Source organism: Medicago truncatula, chromosome 8 (assembly GCF_003473485.1).
Source record: "Medicago truncatula cultivar Jemalong A17 chromosome 8, MtrunA17r5.0-ANR, whole genome shotgun sequence".
Lineage (NCBI taxonomy): Eukaryota > Viridiplantae > Streptophyta > Magnoliopsida > Fabales > Fabaceae > Medicago > Medicago truncatula.
Window position 1 is genome coordinate 33,834,063 of NC_053049.1, and position 19,679 is coordinate 33,853,741.

The 19,679-nt window shown below is 31.9% G+C and overlaps 2 protein-coding genes across 3 annotated transcripts; both read right to left on the minus strand.

Annotated features, from left to right (window-relative positions):
• Positions 1-933: 933 nt before the first annotated feature.
• LOC11438672 (protein STRICTOSIDINE SYNTHASE-LIKE 6) lies at positions 934-18,425 on the minus strand. Of its 2 annotated transcripts, none has more exons than XM_039828696.1 (4): positions 17,862-18,425; positions 2,390-2,697; positions 1,817-1,946; positions 934-1,502 (listed from the first exon to the last, which is right to left on the minus strand). In XM_039828696.1, exons 1-4 carry the CDS (start codon positions 18,273-18,275, stop codon positions 1,227-1,229), a joined length of 1,128 nt encoding a protein of 375 aa, XP_039684630.1. In that variant the 5' UTR covers positions 18,276-18,425; the 3' UTR covers positions 934-1,226. The 2 variants fall into 2 exon arrangements, with proteins under 2 accessions (XP_039684630.1, XP_003629179.1); XM_003629131.4 differs by lacking the exon at positions 17,862-18,425 and adding an exon at positions 3,242-3,761 and having other exon boundaries at positions 1,089-1,502.
• On the minus strand, positions 13,363-14,247 carry LOC11442736 (protein STRICTOSIDINE SYNTHASE-LIKE 5). The gene is made up of 2 exons (XM_003629135.4): positions 14,090-14,247; positions 13,363-13,749 (listed from the first exon to the last, which is right to left on the minus strand). Exons 1-2 carry the CDS (start codon positions 14,216-14,218, stop codon positions 13,474-13,476), a joined length of 405 nt encoding a protein of 134 aa, XP_003629183.3. The 5' UTR covers positions 14,219-14,247; the 3' UTR covers positions 13,363-13,473.
• Positions 18,426-19,679: the final 1,254 nt, after the last annotated feature.

Here is a 19,679-nt window from a genome sequence, read left to right on the forward strand (position 1 = left end):
ATTAATTGACTACAGTATACATTAAAAAAAGGCTATGAGTCATACACACTCTTCTCTTTTCTTAATCATATGATATAATCCATCCCTTGACAATCAATCCAACAATAGCAAGGAAACATAAACTTATATGCAGATCTTTTAGCAAGAATTAATATCTGATAGCTTGAGACAATGATTTGAATCTAATGCCTCAAGATTTAAAACAGTGCATATAAGTAAAACTGAGTAGAATCATTTGAAATTGTGGAACTATTTGATCAAAAATGAAGCATAGATGAGAATATTAACAATAAAAAAAAATATGTCTGACTATTTAAATTTTGAAATAATCTAACTAATATGCCATCAATATTTCACTCATAAAATTGTTAACTCTATGTAGTTCCTTGAATTCAACAATAGCATTTGCACTGTAATTAGGTTAATTATAAGAGAAGCAGAAACAAATGTCAACATAACAAGATAAGGATTGTCATAAAAACTTACCATGTAGAAGTATGCTATTGAAATCAATGTGGCTCAACAATCATTACTTATTTGCCCAACAATTAGCAGCCCTTATGTAAATCAATTCTCTAATACACTTTTATATATGTACCTAAGATAATTTTTGACATATTCAAAACCCATAACAAGTAACAATACAACATGTTTCTCTGAACAAGCGAAACTTATTATGAAATATGACATAAATTGATTTGAAATAGTGAATATTGTTACAAAATTGAGAAAGATCAAAGACATTTCAATCATAATGTAACATGCTTAAAAACATTGATATGATCCCCTAAGTAAAGAATTTGAACATAATTGCATTCCAAACAAACATAGAAGAGAAGAGAGGAAGAAAGATGATATAGAAGAGATGAGAGGGAGTTGGGATAAGAGAGATGATATTTATTGAGTAGATAATAAAAATGATATTTTGTTATTTTAGATAGTTTGTAGTATGTGAGAACATTATGCAAGGGCCGATTTTTAAATCTCAAATTCCTCACTTATTCACCTTAAATGTGAAATTCTAGCCATGGATAGTTGATTGCTTGAGTCAACGCAAAGAGTAAACAATAAGATATATATTCTCCATAAAAATTTTATTTCCACTATAATGAGTATATAAGTAAATGATGCTGAAGTTCCACACGAACCTATATTCATGCCACCCACCAATATGAAGAAACTAAGAATTTGCTTCTACATCATAGTTTTATGAGAATTTTCATTGTTTAAATTGTAGGTAGAGCAGGATACTTCTCAATATCAAGACGTATTACAAAAGGGTATAAAATGGAACCACAATATAAGTGATTCCCAATCTTTATCCCACCAGACAGTGATAATTTGGGATCATAGTAATGTGCAGTAGATTTTCCTTCCAAGTCCACAGTGATAACTCCTCCGTTCTTGTACAAATTCAGACTTGGAACTTTTTTTGTGATGATTGCCAGAGCCTTCCTAATGAAAGGGTATTTTAGCATTATGTCCAGGTCAAGAGAAAAGGCCTGCCAGAAATACACAAGCAGCAACATTAATCTAATGAGGTACTAATACATATATTTAGCACTTTTATTTTCTTTGTATAGAGACTATTTATGGCCTTCAAAAATAATAACTAATTGGATGTTACATTTTTTTTTTTGAATTAAAATCGATCTTTATCCCTTTTGTGTGTGTGAATCGGTATCTTCTGCCCACAACTACAGAGATTAATCTCTCGAATCAAATATCACCACAAGGAACAACAAAACTCTGCTTCAATTGATCTAACACTTCAATAAATATCTAATAAAAATAAAATAGTGACTTAAAATGATACCGTGGCTATTCCAATCAAGTACTGTCCATGTCCATCATAACGAATGTTATCAGGCATGCCAGGGAGGTCACAAAACTTTTCTGTGCTTCCTTTTTTCGGGCCATGTATGTAATATTTCTTGCAATTCATCCTGCAACATTAGTTCATAAAATTTAAATTAGTTACACTTTTGGAATGTGATTGATAATCCTATAAAATGTAACTGAAACTCTTTAGTAACATAAGCTTTACATAACATTTGTTTAAATGTCACTAAACTTAATTAGTAACATTTATCGTGATTTAGTTTCATTTTTCAAATGTTATTAAATCTCAACTTTGTTGTAGCGAAGTAAATAAGTCCAACAACATCTAGAAGCAAGTAAGGAGGCTTGAGCCCAATTTTCAATAAACCACACTCAGTTTGATGGAAATTTATTTGAGAATATGTATGCTATTTTCATATTTCAAATTCTTTTGACACTTTGATTTTACAATGTTTTTATTTCTTTTTTGAAGTTCATGAAGACAATGATTTTTAACTTTAAAGAACTTTATACTTGTATATAGTAAATAAGGCAATAAACAACTTACAGGACAGTTTCACAAAAGACCACAAATTTTTGATCAGGTGAGACTGCAACTCCATTAGGAAAGTAGAGGTCACTGACTAGTAGTGTTGTCTTTTTTGTTGCTGGATTATAACTCAAAAACCTACCATTAGGGTTGCCTTCGAATACATCTAGGAGATAATCCTTATACGAGTATTTTGATGAAGCGTCGGTGAAATAAATAGTACCATCATGTGCGACATCAACCCCATCTGTTAATTTGAATTGTAAGCCGTCAATCTCAGTCACAAGAACTTCAATCTCCTTTTCTCTTGTTACTCTCAGCAGTCCCTGTATCATATTATTAATTAATTAGATGAGTGAATGATAATGTAACTTGTCACAATTTAATCCAAGGATTTTTAACACGAGAGAAAGAAAAGAATCTACAAAAACGTAGGAAATTTGATCAATACACAATCATATTTTGGCTAATCATACATGAGGTATTTTATATCTACAAATACCTATATAACATGTTTTAATAGGATTCTTTCTCAAAAAAAAAAAAAAAAAGTTTTAATTTGATTCATTTGTAAAAATATTTTATAACATTTGAAATTAATTTTTTATTTTAATATGTTTGTTTGAGGAGTTTTGTTTTTGTGGTGTGAAAGTTCACGATGACTTGTTTGAGGAGTTTGTTTCATTTTAATCTATTCTTCAAAAAAAAAAAAAAAAATCAAAGTTTATTTTTTTTTCAAGAAAAACCGAAACAAATCATAGGACAGTAATTTCCTTAACTTTTTACCTTAAATAAAAAGAAATAATTTAGTTGATTTCCATTTGCAGAAAAAACATATTCAAATCTAACATTTATATCAAAAGCAGTTACCTTGTCTGCGTCTGCAATAATAAGTTGACCATTTCCATCAAAAGCCAAACCAAGTGGTCTTCCACCTGTGTTAATCCAATCTTCAACCACTGATCCATTCACTGATATTCTCTTAATCCACCCATCTTCACAACCAGTATACATCAAACCCTTGTCAGCGTCGTATACCAAATCTTCAGGTCCAAAAAGTTCTCCGTCTGCAACGTTTTCAGATCCTAATCTCATGTTGTTGTTACGTAAAGGAGCGGTTATAGTGGACCGGGTTTGTTTCTCAAGAGGGAAAACAACCGGTTCGAAAGGGTCGAGCCGGTTGAAAACCGCCGAGGCTATAATAACTGGGAGAATAATAGCTATGAACGGTGTGAAAAGAGATGTTCTTGGTTGAGTTCTTGTATTTGTGTTTGACTTCGACATCTTTGAACTGGTTAGGTTTAGTGGTGGTGGTGATTTGTTATGTTTCAATAGAGTTGAAGTGTATATAACTACAACGTTGTTTGATTATTTTTTTGACGTGATGATAACAATGCAAATGAAAAGAAATGGCATGTGGTACAAGTAATGAAGTAGTGTACTAGTAAGAATTATGTTGGATATATATGGAACTAGTTTGAGACCGTGGCTGCACGGGAAATGTTTTACTTAGAAATATTTTGTATATTTTAAGTAATATAATTTTTTTGGAAAAAATATAAATCAAAATTAAAAAAGTCATATCTTTGTTTTGGGAAAAACTTAAATACATTTCATTAGTTGTTCAACATATGGTTTTTAACTTAAAATACAATTTTTGTAATTATCATAATTGATATATTCAAAAATAAAGATAAAGGATGAAACAATTACGATACTCGTGCGATGAAGGACATATACGGTGGAGGAGATGCTCCAATGAGTTTCCCAATGATGGTTAGAGTGAGGGACAAGTGTTTAAAATTTAGCTTTTAAAGTATATGAGTTTGCAAATGAAAAGAAATGGCATGTAGTACAAGAAATGAAGTAGTACGTAGAACTGAGTTGGATATATATATGGAATAGTAATAATCTTTTTTTGACCAATCAGACGAATACTTATAGTCAAGATCTTTTTTTAACAAGTATTGTACTAGTATAGAATGGCAATTTCTATGGTACTTCAAATAAAATTGAGTGTTTTGATACTCTCAAATATTTAACCAATATAAAAGTGTCATTTCAATTAAATAATTCATGTTAGCATTATTAAAGATTGATTTGGAAAGAGTTTTGGTACATTTCACTATTCAATTTAACCCCCAAAAATTGTACAAATTATTATTCCAGTAAATTAATTAATTAATTTTTTTTAATCAAAACAAAATCAAATCATTAACCACCATCACAATTTTCTCTCCAACATTCATCATCTGTAAGGTAACCTCCTTTTTTTCTTGCTGGGAACACAAAACTGCAAATTAGGTCGTGAGTGCCTGAGTGATCCCTTTTTCTTGCTGCAAATCATTAACCGCAAATTTGTGTTATTTTTTCTTGTTGTTCCCCTTTTTTGGTTGTGAGTATTTTTGGTAGCTATCCCTTTTTTGCAATAAAAAATAACTGCAAAGTTTAATTAAATCTGTCAAATTAGTTTTTGTAGTTTCCCACATATAAGCAAATTAGTCCATATTAGTAGCATTCCTTCATTATAATACCTCTCTTGGAGACCAGAAAAATAAAAGATTTTTATCGTTTGGCAACGTTCAAATAAAACTTGATGAAAATGCTCAAATTATTGCAATGAAAAAGATGAAGAAGAAGAACCGCCATGAAGGAGAAGAAGTAACAATTTAAATTTGGTTTTTGTTAAATTAAATGAAAATTAATTATATCATAAAATAAAAGCTTCAAAGTGAAAAATTCACAAATTTGGTGGTGCTAATTCTATAATCCTATCAAACTTACTTGTTCCATCTGTTAAAAAACTATTGGCCATTTTAGTTTGAAGTATTGGTACATACAAATATATGAGTGTACGGTAAAAAGAGCCAGTAAGAATTGTGTTGGATATATATGGAATAGTCATGATCTTTTCTTGACCAATCAAACGAATACTTAGAGTCATGATCCTTTTTTAACAAGTATATAATATAGTCATGATATCGGTTCATGATTTTTTTTTTTTAAGGAAAGTTCATGATGTATATTGTCACCACCAAAAAAAAAATAATTCATGATATTTTGTAAAATAATTAACGGCTGAGATCTGTTATCATATATGAGATTTTTTTTTTTTTTTACAATAAATTATATAATATTGAAAAATTCTAAGTTTTTACATTAATGCCTTTTAAATAATTTATTTACAATATTATTATTACACGAATAAAAAAGGAATTTTGGAGTCAAATGAATTCATAATTAAACACCACAGCATATATAGTCGTTGATAAGCTTATTTATAGAGATAACACTAAAAAAAAAATGAAATGAACACCTTATAGTGAATAATCACTATCATCACCCCCTTCATCCATAAAGTCACAAGTAAAACATTTATCTTCATCATTCAGTTTGAGTGAGTCACCAACTTCACCTTCAACATTATCAACACAAACAAGACAATCCAAGTCAAGAGTAGGAGTAAAAATAACTTTCAACCTTTAAATTAAATACATAATTTAATTTGATAAATGACCACTCACAATTGTTTATGGATTGAGGGAAAAAAAGTCTTTAAGGCCACTTCAATCGATTTACCATGAATGAAATTATATAAAATAACAAATACGGGATGACTGGAATTAAAACGATACAATTATCTTCCTTTAGTAGCACCTAAACATTTTGTGATGTATACGATTTATGTATAAGAGGGCAATGATCACAATAGAAAAGAAAACAAATTGACAGTATATACAATCCATAAAACGATTGCAAACCGTTACATTTTAAGTTATGTAATCGGAAGAAAAAAAAATATTAACGCAAATACACCAATTTAAAATCAACAAAATCATCCCCAAATTAAAATTAGGGTTGTCCCGTGAGCATAGCTCAGTTGGTAGGACATTACATTATTATATGTAGGGGCAGAGGTTCGAATCCCGGACATCCCATATATTCACCTTATAAGGTGAATTCTAGCCACTAGACTAGCTGACAAAAATATATATATATAAAAAAAAATTAGGGTTCATCCAGTTGAACGAAACAATGATTAAGAAAAACGGTCGATCCCAATAAATCAAACATGAAGACCGTTCTGATACCACTTGTTAGAAATTAGGTCTAAATCATCTTATCTTATTATATAATCCTAAAGTACAATGTAAACAACATTTGCAACCCCTTAACCCTAGATTTTGAGCGGGAATTACATCTTAAACTAGCATTAAATGCCAATTTTGAAATTCAAATTCCTTTTTGTTCTTTGATGAGGCGCTAATCATAGATCGTGGCAGCATATAATGAAGAATTAAATTCCTATGTCTGAGTTCAAGATCTTTAATTAACTAGGTATTCTAAACAATCACACACTCTTCGTATTCCTCCAAAACCAGCATTGAATGTTTTCAATTTTCCAATGCAACATATATACAAATCGAATTTTAATGTGTGCATCTATATATAACTCTGTTCTTTCTGGCTTCCACTCAATTCCATTCAACCATGGCTCATAATCGCATACAACCTTTTATGTCTTACGATATTTTGAGAGGCATGGATCGTGGTTTAATCTTAATATGAATTGCATAATTATTTTACTTTCTATTTTGATTTTTACTATCTCTTACATGTTTATTTTGTTTCTATCATTTTCTTGCAGCTCCTCTGCATCCAAATCCAACAAATGACTTTGACAGAAGGATCAATGATCTCAAGATTAAATTTAGGACATATATGGTTGAATGTTGTGTTGATTGGGTAAGTTTATTTACCTGAATTTAAACATTGCGCAGGGAATGAAATTTCTGTCATGCGAAATTCTCATTTATTGGATTTTTTTTCAGGCGTCTGTTATGCTCCCCATGATGTTTGCTCATGATTTTGGGGATCAACTCGGCCAATATGCGACTATGGTAGATTCTAAGAACAATGTCTTTGAAATATTGGTTGAGAGGAACAACCAAGGAATCTACCTCACAAGGGGATGGGGTGCGCTTTCTGATTTTTACAATTTCAAATTGGGTTCATGGGTAACGATTGTCTTTGTTGGTGATGGAAGGTTCAATATAAGAGTACGAAACAGAGGAGGCAGAAAGATACGTTGTCCCGAGTTTTCACCTCCAATGCAGTTTTTGGTTGATAGGAATGCTATCCCTATCACTCTGTTCAATGTTGTGCCATCTCCGTTTTCCCATGATGAGCTTAACTTCCAACACACATACGATAAGAAGCTTGATTCTGATGAGATGAACGACGGATTCTTGGTAATTTTCCCTACATAGTCATTCTAATTTATTATAATCTTTGGTTGTACTGTTTACTAATATTGCATCTGTCATTTTAATTTTTCTTTTCAGAATCTTGCTTATGTTGGATTTTCTCAGATGTGTTTGGATACAAGTTCAGTCTTTCTAAAGTTGGTTGATGAGCATGGGAATAAGTGGACATGCACTCTCCAGTTTGTGTCGGGCATTGATGCTCACTTCAAGATAGGTGGTGGTTGGAACACAATGGTCAAGGCTAGAAGACTTAAACCTGGTGCAAGGGTTGTTTTAGGAGCCCCTAGAGTTGGTTCAAATAAGACACTCTATTTTGTTGTAATTCGTCGTTGAGTTGTTTTGTAATTTGATGACCGAAGTTTTTTAGCGTTTTGGCTTTTCATATTCCTGTCATTCCTGCTAGACAATGTTCAAGGAAGGTTTTTTTTTTTATTCGAACAATGTTACATATTTAATTTTATGAGATTGATTGTGGTTTCGTTTTAAGATTCGTATCAACTTCAAGGTCTTGATTATTCGCTTTCTTCGTACCACTTAATTGGAGTAAACTTTTTCATATCTTCAAACTAGAGATTATAAGATTGGTTATGACTATTCAGATTACAATGATGAGAACATTGTATAATTTTCTTTTTTCCCAATGTCACGTAAACAATGTAAACTAGCATTGATGAGAACATTGTATAATTTTCTTTTTTCCCAATGTCACGTAAAATAATGATGGAACATTGTATAATTTCATTTTTTCCCAATGTCTGTATTACTTTTGTCTTAATGGTGACTGTTCCTAATATCAAGAGTCATCAATGATGAGAATTTTTGATTCTTCACATTCCCTACTCAATTAATGTGGCGCGGTATATGTGCCCATAATGGATAGTTAATGGTTAATAATATTCCCAATGTTATTTGATGTTATGTTATAAAAGCAATTGAAGTCTTTCAACAATTAACAAGCATTGTAGGGACTTAGGGGCTTTACCTCTATCAATGGCATTCGACATTGTTAAACATACAACATCTGCATTGGAAAGTCTAAGAAGTAACGTATATTACTCTTGAATTAATTTTTTCTCTCCTTATATTGTAAGTGTTTATACTCCTTTCATAATTCCTTATTATTTTGTGATATCAATCGCAGCTGATGTTGATTGGTTGGGGATACTTGATGATGATAGTCTTTTTGCAATGGCTGGACTTAAATGGTGCACTTTCACTGTTGAGTTTAATCCCAAGCAGGCAATTATTATTATATTTCTTTCTGTGATGATTTTTATGCGTTTTTTTAACTCACAATCTGACTAGAATATATCAAGAATCCACACTATGCACGATATCTTAGATCCTTTTTTCATTCATTAATTGTTGTGACTGTTCGTTTTCACTACCAATTTATGGAAAATTTATTTCACGCTTTCTAAGACATTCAATTGTAAAAATCTATTACCAATGAGACTTTAAGTAACGCTCCAGATTTCCAAATTAAGTGATTATATAGACTTAGTTGTATATAACAAGGAACAACTCCATTTTTTTATCCATAGTTTTTGTTATACTCATAATAATATTTGCATTGCTTCACTGAAATGGCTCCAATTATAACACCTGTGTCTGCTATTGTTGCTGGGAGAATCAATATTCGATTGCGAGTTCGTGTCGTTCATGTGTGGACAATTCCAGAATTCAACAGGCCTCAAGAAGATAGTGCTATGCACCTCCTATTGCTGGATGAGAAAGTAAGTTACGTTTTTTCTTATTCAAACAAGCATGATGTATGTCGTGTTGATTTAATGCTCCATTCTAATCTATGTTTCGTTATTATTTTATTCTAACAGTTTGGGAAGATTCAGCTAACTGTCAAGAAGCATTTGATACCAATGATTAAGTCTGTGGTGGAAGAAGGTGCTGCATACATGCTGGACAATGTTTTGGTTACTCGAAATGATCCTAAGTACGGGACAACTAATCATAAGTGGAGGCTAGATTTTCTTCATAAAACAAAATTCAATAAGATAGAGGCGCTCAACATCCCTCAGAATCACTTTGACTTTGTATCTTTTGCTGAAATTCTAGACTCAGATAGGGAAGAGAGAATAATAGGTATTAACAAATAAATTTTAGACCTTCGAATCAAACCCTGTCTTTGAAATGCAAATAGAGATATTTTGTTACTAACTTCAGCTTTTGTGATTAATTATATGTAGATGTTATTGGTCATGTTGTCGAGAGAGATGTCATGAAGGACAAGGAAGTTAATGGCAGGACAAGCAAGCTCTTGGACCTCACTTTGCAAGACTCTGAGTATAAAAATATATGCTTTACATCAATTTATTATTAAACATGTGGTGAATCTGGCTCATGTATTTTGTTGTAATTTTTATGCTGCAGAAGCAGGAGGATTCATTGCTCTCTATGGGCTACTTACGCGGAGAGAATGACTTCTTTTTTCGCCACACATGAGGCAAACTCGCCGGTTATTGTTATAATGCAACAATGCAAGCTGAAAAGTTATTGCAGTACAATGGGTGTGTCCAACGCTTTCTATGGGATAAAACTTATTGTAGACGGTGACATTGCCGAAGTTTCAGAATATAAGTCAAAGTAAATAAAAGCAATGATTACCTTTTTTAAAAATATAATTTATTCAGTGTTGTATATGAGACAAACCTAATAATGAAATCCCCTGTCAGGATCAATGGTGAAGAAGTCCAGGTGACCCAGGGCATCAGCCAAAGCAGCGCTTCTAGCATTGTGCCTTTGGTCGATGACATGCTTCAATCTCACAGGATGACCATTGAAGACTTACTTGACGCATCTGAGGTAATTTTTAGGAATTCTCATTTAGTTGCGGTTCATATATGTCTATATAACAATATTCTTCTTTTATCGATTGACAGAAATGCAATGGAATTGTTCTGGCAACTGTTTGTGACATAGAGAAAGAGTTTAACTGGTACTATCAGGCGTGCACAAAATGTGCTGGTAGAGTCAAGACCATAGCTGGAAGGCTTTTTTGTCCAAAGTGTAACACAGGGAGGAATGCAGTGCCTAGGTTTTTATTCCATCTGCCTTTGTTATTTAAAGGATTCAATTTATCTCACATTCACACAGTCACACTTTTCTGAAAATAAAACTTTTGTTATTATTTATTTTTATAGGTTCAAGGTTCATTTGCAAGTTATGGATAACACAGGATCTACAAGTTTTATTTTGTTTGACCGTAATGTGTCTAATTATGTGGGCAAAAGTGTTCAGGATTTAATTCAGCAACAGGTATATGTATATTAAGGTTTTAATTTGAAATTTCATGGTGTTAATGCTGATGAAATATGATTTTCATTGTCCTATCTATGTATTTCTATATCAAATATGTCTAAATTTATATCGTTTAGGCTCAGCAAAAAAATGCAGATGATTTCCCTGCTGAGTTTGATACTTTCTATGGTAAACAAATGCTTTTCAAAGTTGAAGTAGCTGAAGGAAATATTGTACATAATTGGCGTAGTTATTCTGTCAAGCAAGTTACTGCAGATTTGGACATGATAAAAAGGTTTATGGTTTTACATGATATTAAGGTGATTGCTCATTATTAATTCAACAAAATAATATTGATTTTTTCATATGATTTCAGATAATCAGTTAGTATTTTTATTCCAGGAAATTACTGATGGTGTTGATGATGTGTATGATGACAATGTCGTTACTTTGAGCGACTCTGTTCCATCTCAGGTAATTGATGGGATTCATTTGTTATATATTTTGTGAGGGATTATATTTATCAAAGACTGCTGAATGAGTATGTTGAATGAGTATGTTGATTCATCAAAAGCTGCTGTTAAAGTATGTTGTTGATTCATCAAGAGAATTTTGTTCTTTTGAATACAGTTGAATGAGTATGTTGATTCATCAAAGACTGTTGTTACTCTAAAAGCAAGTGACATTACTCAAGGGAATGGTAGCGAGAATGATGATGATCAGACACCCTGCAGCAAACCGGTGGGTAAGCGATCAGCTGAGAAAGCAGTTTCTGAATTAACGGTCTACGAGCTGGATGGCGACGAATCTGCCACTACCCGTCAAGCTGAAATGTGTCAAGGTTGAGCCAATTTCCGTTCAAATTCAATCGGCGACAATTTCCTTTGTCTGTATGTTTTGCAATGACAATCAACAAAAGCCAAGGACAATCACTCAAGCAAGTCGGTGTTTATCTTCCACAACCCGTCTTCTCACACGGTCAGCTTTATGTTGCAGTATCCAGAGTTACATCAAGAGGTGGTCTAAAGATTTTAATGACCGATGATAATGGAGTTTCCATGGATAGCACATCTAATGTGGTTTATAAGGAAATTTTTCGCAATTTACCAACATGAACTACTTTTTTATTGTATTTTTCTTTATTTACATCTTAGCTGCAGCATTAGAACATCCTTTTCTATATCCTTTCAATCTTAGTACAACAATGACACCACATGAACTAATTTTTAATTGTATTATTCATTATTTACATTTGTAGCTGCACCCTAAGAACATCGTTTTCTATATTATATCAATATTAAGTCGAAATGTGTAAACTTGATACTACTTTTTTATTGTTTTTTTCTTTAGTTACATCGTAGCTGCAGAGTGAGAACATTATTTTATATACTATCTCAATAATAGTTTGCAACAATTATGACCCGTGCGGCAGCACGGGTGCAAGGTCTAGTATAACAAATTTCATAACACATGTTTAATAATTATGAATCAATGACGGAGGCAAATAAAACATTGAACATGATTATAAATCTTATATTCTTGTCGAAAAGTAGACTTGGTACATATTTTGTAACAATTTATATGTTTTGTACAAATTAGGAGTGAGTAAGGGGGCATTTTTAACTCAGGGAAATAGGGGTGAAATGAAACTCCTTGTGTATATTTGAAGTTCAAAGAGTAACTAAAGAAATAATCAACTTTTGCAGGAACGTTTGGCTCATTAAGTGACTCCTAAAACAATCATTTTTCTTGACATGCCATAAACTTCAACATGTAATTAAGATACAAAAGTTTGTTTTAAGAGAGAAAACAAAGTCTTGGATATCATTTCTTAGGCCCTAAGATTTTTTTATTTGCAAAAGAATAAGTAGTAGTACCAATAAATCTTTAAATTGTTGGATAACTTTTTTATTTGTTAGGTGTATTGTGGACAATATAATGCACAAACAACAACAACAACAGTGTAACACATAAACAAAATAATGCAAATATTTATTTTATTAGAGCAGAGGGGGGAGAGAGTGTTGTGGAAAGTGTGAGGTAAGTTAGAAGTCTTACATTGGATAAAAATATGAGCCTTGAGTAATATATAAATGATAGGACATTTGGATCTTTAAATCTAATGTGTTAAGCTTTTGAGTCAATATAACGTGTCTAAGTCGCTTGTTTAGTTGCTCTTGACCAAATATAAATGATCAACAGAGCTTCCACCATTGCTCAACATAGAAGAGAATAGAGGAAGAAAGATGACATAGAATAGATGAGAGAGAGTTGGGATAAGAGAGATGATATTTATTGAGTATGGCCAAATAAAAATGATATTTTGTTATTTTAGATAGTGTGTACGTAGTATATATGGCAGAACATTGTACATGCAAGAGCCGATTTTTAAATCTCAAATTTCCCACTTATTCACATTAAAGGTGAAATTCTAACAACGGGTAGTTAATTGCTTGAATCAACGCGAAGAATAAAAAATAAGATATATATTCTCCATAAAATTTTATTTCCACTATATTGAGTATATGCAAAAACTAAGAATTTGCTTCTACATCATAATTTTATGAGAATTTTTGTTGTTTAAATTGTAGGTAGAGCAGGATACTTCTCAATATCAAGACGTGTTATAAAAGGGTATAAAATGGAACCACAATATAAGTGATTCCCAATCTTTATCCCACCAGTCAATGATAATTTGGGATCATAGTAATGTGTAGTAGGTTTTCCTTCCAAGTCCACAATGATAACTCCTCCGTTCTTTGAGAAATTCAGACTTAAAACCTTTTTTATGATGATTGCCAGAACCTTCCTAATGAAAGGGTATTTGAAGATTAGGTCCAGTTCAGGAGAAAAGGCCTGCCAGAAATACACAAACAACAACATTAATCTAATATGAATTACCAAAACATATAGTGTTACCACTTTTCTTTTCCTTGTATATATAGCACTTTTCTTTTCTTTGTATAGAGACTATTTATGGCCTTAAAAAAACCCTAAATTGGATGACACATTCTTTTTGGTGAATTAAAAGTGATCCTTATCCCTTTTATGTGTGTGAATGGGTATCTTCTGCTCGCAACTACAAAGATTAATCTCTAGAGTTGAATATGACCACAATTAGTCACAACTCTGCTTCAATAGACTTAACACTTAAATAAATAGTTACTAAAAATAAAACATTGACTTCAAATTATACCGTGGCTATTCCAATCCAGTATTGCCCTTGTCCATCATAATGAATGTTATCAGGCATGCCAGGGAGGTCACAAAACTTTTCTGTGCTTCCTTTTTTCGTGCCACCTATATAATATTTCTTGCAATTCATCCTGCAACATCAGCCCATAAAATTAAAATAAGTCCAACAACATTTAGAAATGTAAACCCACCTGGATTGACATAGTGGTATTGACTTGGAATCTGGAAGTGTGCTCCTCCTGATCTCAGGTTCGATTCTCTCTGGTTATCTAAAATATTTTAATGTGTTTTGAAAATTTTTATGTAGTGTTTATGCTATTCGGATTATATAACCAAACAATATAGGGCGCGCGAGAAATAAATACAGGGTGAGAAAAAAATGAGTCGTAGAAGTATGCAAGTAACAAGGTTTGATTTTACAATGTTTTTATTTCTGTTTTTAATGTTCATGAAGACAATGATTTTTACTTTTATACTTGTACTAATACTAAGAAGGTCATGAACAACTTACATGGAAGTTTCACAAAAGACCACAAAATTCTGATCTGGTGAGACTGCAACTCCATTAGCAATGTAGAGGTCTCTGACTAGTAGGGTTGTCTTTTTTGTTGCTGGATTATAACTAAAAAACCTACCATTAGGGTTTCCTTCTAATATATCTAGGACAGAATCCTTGTATGAGTATTTGGATGAAGCTTCCGTGAAATAAATAGTACCATCATGTGCTACATCAACCCCATCTATTACTTTGAATTTTAAGCCATCAATCTCAGTCACAAGTACTTCAATCTCTTTTTCTCTTGTTACTCTCAGCAGTCCCTGTAGCATATCATTAATTAATTAGATGAGTGAATGATAATATAACTTGTCACAATTTAATCCAAGGATTTAACACGAGAAAGAAAATAATCTATAAGAACATAGGAAATTTGATCAATCGACAATCATATTTTGACTAATCATACATGAGGTATTTTGTACTTACTATTTGGAAGAATTACATATGCTGTCACTGTCACAAATGATTTTTTTTGTTTCTTGTGAACAAATATTTCTTGACACGCCTAAACAAAAATTCTTTAATAAGCATTTTTTTAATAAAGACTAATTCAGTTTTTTAGTAAGTCTAGTTAATAAATTTAGAGTGTTACTTTTTCCACCCTACTGTCTTCTCACGCGCCCTGTAAAAATTTAAAAAAATACCCCTGTTAGTGCTTTCCGAATTTTAAAATCCGGACAAAATCGATATGACAAGGGTCAGCTCTTTTCTTCAATATGACTTGAGGTGCTTGCACTAACTTCCGACCTAGCTCTTGCTCCACTAGAAGATTTATTATTGGTATTAATCGAAGTGAAAGTCTCATTCCTATTTTCTTGGTTAATCCATATGAAGGAATTTGTCGATTTCAATTTTTAATGGATGGATTCGGATTACATAATCCGGATGTTTTTACACATTCCGGATTATATAATCCGAAATTTGTAAATCACCCCGTTGAAAGTCAACAAATAGGGTGAAAAATGATGTTTGCGGATTACATAATCCGGAATGCGTTAAAACAATTTGGATTGTATAATCCGGAATGGATTATATGGAGGATTTCTCTAGTATGACCAATTTTTTTTTTTCTTCCAAAAACAAGCTTTGAATTGTATAAAAAGTGGTTTGGAATATTTTGTTGGGAAGAATAAATCCTTGGAACCCGGTTTTGGAGTACTTATTTTTCTACATAACAATGCTCAAAGTATGAAGCTGACATATCCAGAACTCTTGTGATGAATGAGAAAAGTAAAGTTTCAATACTCACTTCAAAGCATTAGAATCATGAGTCATGAATTGTAAATTAAGATTTCAAATTCCAAATTAACTTGCCTCATCAAAAGCTTAAAAAATATCAATGTTTGGTTGGTGAATTGTGCACACAATAGTTCTTCCTGTGTCTATTGTGTTTCTCATAGTTCGCATCACAATAGCAGCAACTCTAGCATCAAGGCCTGATGTTGGTATTGAAGGGTTAGCAACCAATTCCACAACAATAGAAAACTTAAAATAAAAAAATTCTGGAAAAACAGCATTCCGGATTATATAATTCGGAATGCTCCGAGGGTAATTTTGAAAAAAAAAAAAAAAAAAGGGCTCGCGAGGATAGGCATAAGGTGGAAAAAATAATGCTCATAAATTTATTAACTTTTGTGGATATGGTCCTGTCTTCTGTCCAAGAGTGGCCCTGATGGTGGATGTAAAGGGCGACGGTCCAGGGTACCATTTTTTGAAGGAAGGGCACTAAATTTTAAAGGGCATCAAAATTATTATTTTTTCTTAATAGTTAATATTATATAAGTATAATTATTTTTAATTTCCTTTAATTAATTTTATTGAAAATATGGTTTTAGCTAACTTTGAATATGAATGAATCTTTTGCAACGAAAAATACATAACAAAATACGTTCGAATAATTTAAGAGGTACAACTTTATTGATTCGTTCACGGCACCAAAATCTTAAGATTGTTTCTGTCCTTAGTTTCACCAAAAAAAGGTGGTCTTGACTTATTTTTCTGTTTTTTACATTTTTTATTGAAGTTAAATTTAATTAAAATGGACGTCAACATTTTTCAAGTATCTCCATTAAAAAAAATTGGACGGTCACGGTTTCAATAAATCTCTGCTATAACATAAATTTCTGCATAGTCAAAAAGAATAATTTTCTTAGATTATACAATCAATACTTTTCTTAAAAAATATGCAATGTAACATCTTGAGATGAACCAGAAGTAGGGCCATCTTGGACAATTAGGAGATCCCGTTGTATTCTTGACAATTTTTTTTAAAAAGTATTAAAAAAATTAACTTCACTTAATTAGAGTGACAAACATCAACGTTCTAGTTAAATATACGAGTAATGATTCAAACATGACATTTATCCGCAGACAAATAAACACTTACCAACTGTTAATGTATAATTGACAATAAAATAGTTCAATTCCAAACTTTTACCTACGGGAAAATGACATTTAATTAGTAATGAATTTTGTCTATAGATACAAGTTTTTTTTCTTCTTTTTTTTTCAAATTTTGAAATCCTTTAAGTTTGAGGCCCAGTACGCCAAGGGTCTTGATGCTCTTGCACAGGGTCGGCCCTGACTAGAAGTCATGGGTGCCAGTGCTGCAAAGCTAGTTATTCTGTGATGAGTTTCTATGCAAAATAATAAACAATTCATTTAATTTATGTGGGAAAATGTAGGTTTCTCTATTTTAATTTAATTAATATAATTTTTGATTTTACAAATAGAGAAACCTATATTTTCAAGATTATTTTTAAGAAAGTTATTTCATGACTTAAAAAAAATAGTTTATATATCTACAAATACCTATATAACATGTTTTAGTTGGATTCATTTGTAGAAATATTCACATAAATTTTCAAAATACTTAAAAGTTATTTCAATACTTTGTTTTTTGAAGGAAGTTATTTCAAGACTTAAAAAAAATAGGAAAGTATTACATGAACACCCTTTATTCTTACATTCTATTGTACACCCCATGTATTAGGAATATTTTGGTAAGTTCATCTCACAACCACACTTTATCTTCTATTTGTGTGGGGTCCAGGTTGCTACGTGTCAGAATTTTATGTGGATGTAAAGGGTATATTGCCACATGGGGTGGTACATATATCATCACTCATTCAAAACAATATTTTTTGTACAACCATTAAAAATATTTAAAATTGTCAGGAATGATGCATTAAACATATATATGAAAACCAGTTACCTTATATGCGTCTGCAACAATAAGATCACCATTTCCATCAAAAGCCAAACCAAGTGGTCTTCCACCTGTGTTAACCCAATCTTCAACCACCGATTCATTCACCGTTATTCTCTTTATCCACCCATCTTCACAACCAGTATAAACTACACCCAAAGCAGCATCGTATACCAAATCTTCAGGTCCAAGAACTTGTCCCTCTGCAGCTTTTTCAGATCCTAATCGCATGTTCTTGTTAAGTAAAGGAACGGTTATAGCGGACCGGTTTATCTTGTCGAGGGGAAAATGAACCGGTTCCAATGGGTCGAGCCGGTAGAGAACCGCTGAGGCTATAATAACTGGGAGAATTATAGCTATGAACGGTGTGAAAAGAGATGCTCTTGTTTGAGTTCTTGTATTTGTGTTTGACTTCGACATCTTTGAACTGGTTAGGTTTAGTGGTGGTGGTGATTTGTTATGTTTCAATAGAGTTCAATTGTATATAACTACAACTTCTTTTGATTATTTTTTTAACCTAAACTCGTTTGATGATAACAATGCAAATGAAAAGAAATGGCATGTGGTACTAGTAAGAATTGTGTTGGATATATATGGAATAGCCATAAATTTTTTTGACCAATCAGACGAATAATACTTATAGTCATGATCTTTTTTTAACAAAGTAGTAAGAATTGTGTTGGATATATATAGAATAGTCATGATCTTTTTTTGACCAATCAGACAAATATTTATAGTCATGGTCCTTTTTTTTAAGAAAAAACATATTATTGTATTTCTAGAAAACTTTTACTTTTTAGAAGAAAAAAAATCATATTATTTCCTTTCTCAAAGAGTTTCAACACAAGATAGAATCAAATCAAACTGTTGATGACAAGCATGTAATTTTGACACCCTGCTAAAGTATGAGTGACAAAATTAGCTTGTCTCCTAACAAAACTTAATCTTAAAGTTTGTATTTTGTTGTTGTAGAATCTCACTGTAAGATATAACTACCGAACTCCGTTTGATTGGTGTTCCTATCAAGAATGCTATCAACCACTAGCTTGCAGTCTAGTTCTCTGAGCAACCTTGTCATGCCTAATCTACCAAACCAAGAAATAGCATCACCTAATCCTATTGCTTCCGCTTCTTGTGGAGGAGGGCTGCCATCATGCCAAAATGTTGTTGCTTGTAAGAAATGGCCTCTATAGTCTCGAATGCACATACCTATTCCAAAGCACCTCTGCTCCTCAAACATTGCCCCATCAACATTGCATTTCATGAAATCCTCTTATGGTGGCTGCCAAACCACCATGTGTGTGCTGATTATGCACATATGCGCCTATTCTGTTACGTACTTCCTGCCATTGGAAAAGAGATTCACGAGCAAGCTAGACAGCAATACTGATTGGCTTTAAAGTTATGATATTTTTTAACAGGTATAATATAGTCATGATATCAGTTCATGATATATATTGTCACCACCCAAAAAAAATATTCATGATATAATGTAAAATAATCAACGGCTGTGATCTAATGTCATATGAGATTTTTTTTTTACCATAAACTATATAATATTGAAAAAATTCTAATTTTTTACATTAATTCTTTTAAAATAATTTATTTACGATATTATTATTACATAGAAGAAGAAAAAAAAAAGGAATTTTGGAGTCAAATGAATTCATAATCACACACTACTGCATATATAGTCATTGATAAGTTTAGTTTATCGAGATATTTCATCATCTGACATAAATTAGAAGGTTAACACTAAAACAAAAATGAAATGAACACCTTCCAGTAAATAATCACTATCATCACTCCCTTCATCGCTATAAT

Bases quoted from the DNA above. Each gene is read 5' to 3' on its own strand.
- LOC11438672 (XM_039828696.1), bottom strand. From the start codon at position 18,275: ATGTCGAAGTCAAACACAAATACAAGAACTCAAACAAGAGCATCTCTT. The intron at 1,947-2,389 runs GTAAGTTGTTTA...CTAATGTTGCAG, and splicing joins GTCTTTTGTGAAACTGTCCT to GATGAATTGCAAGAAATATT. The intron at 1,503-1,816 runs GTATCATTTTAA...TATTTCTGGCAG, and splicing joins ACTTGATTGGAATAGCCACG to GCCTTTTCTCTTGACCTGGA.
- LOC11442736 (XM_003629135.4), bottom strand. From the start codon at position 14,218: ATGAATTGCAAGAAATATTATATAGGTGGCACGAAAAAAGGAAGCACA. The intron at 13,750-14,089 runs GTATAATTTGAA...TATTTCTGGCAG, and splicing joins ACTGGATTGGAATAGCCACG to GCCTTTTCTCCTGAACTGGA.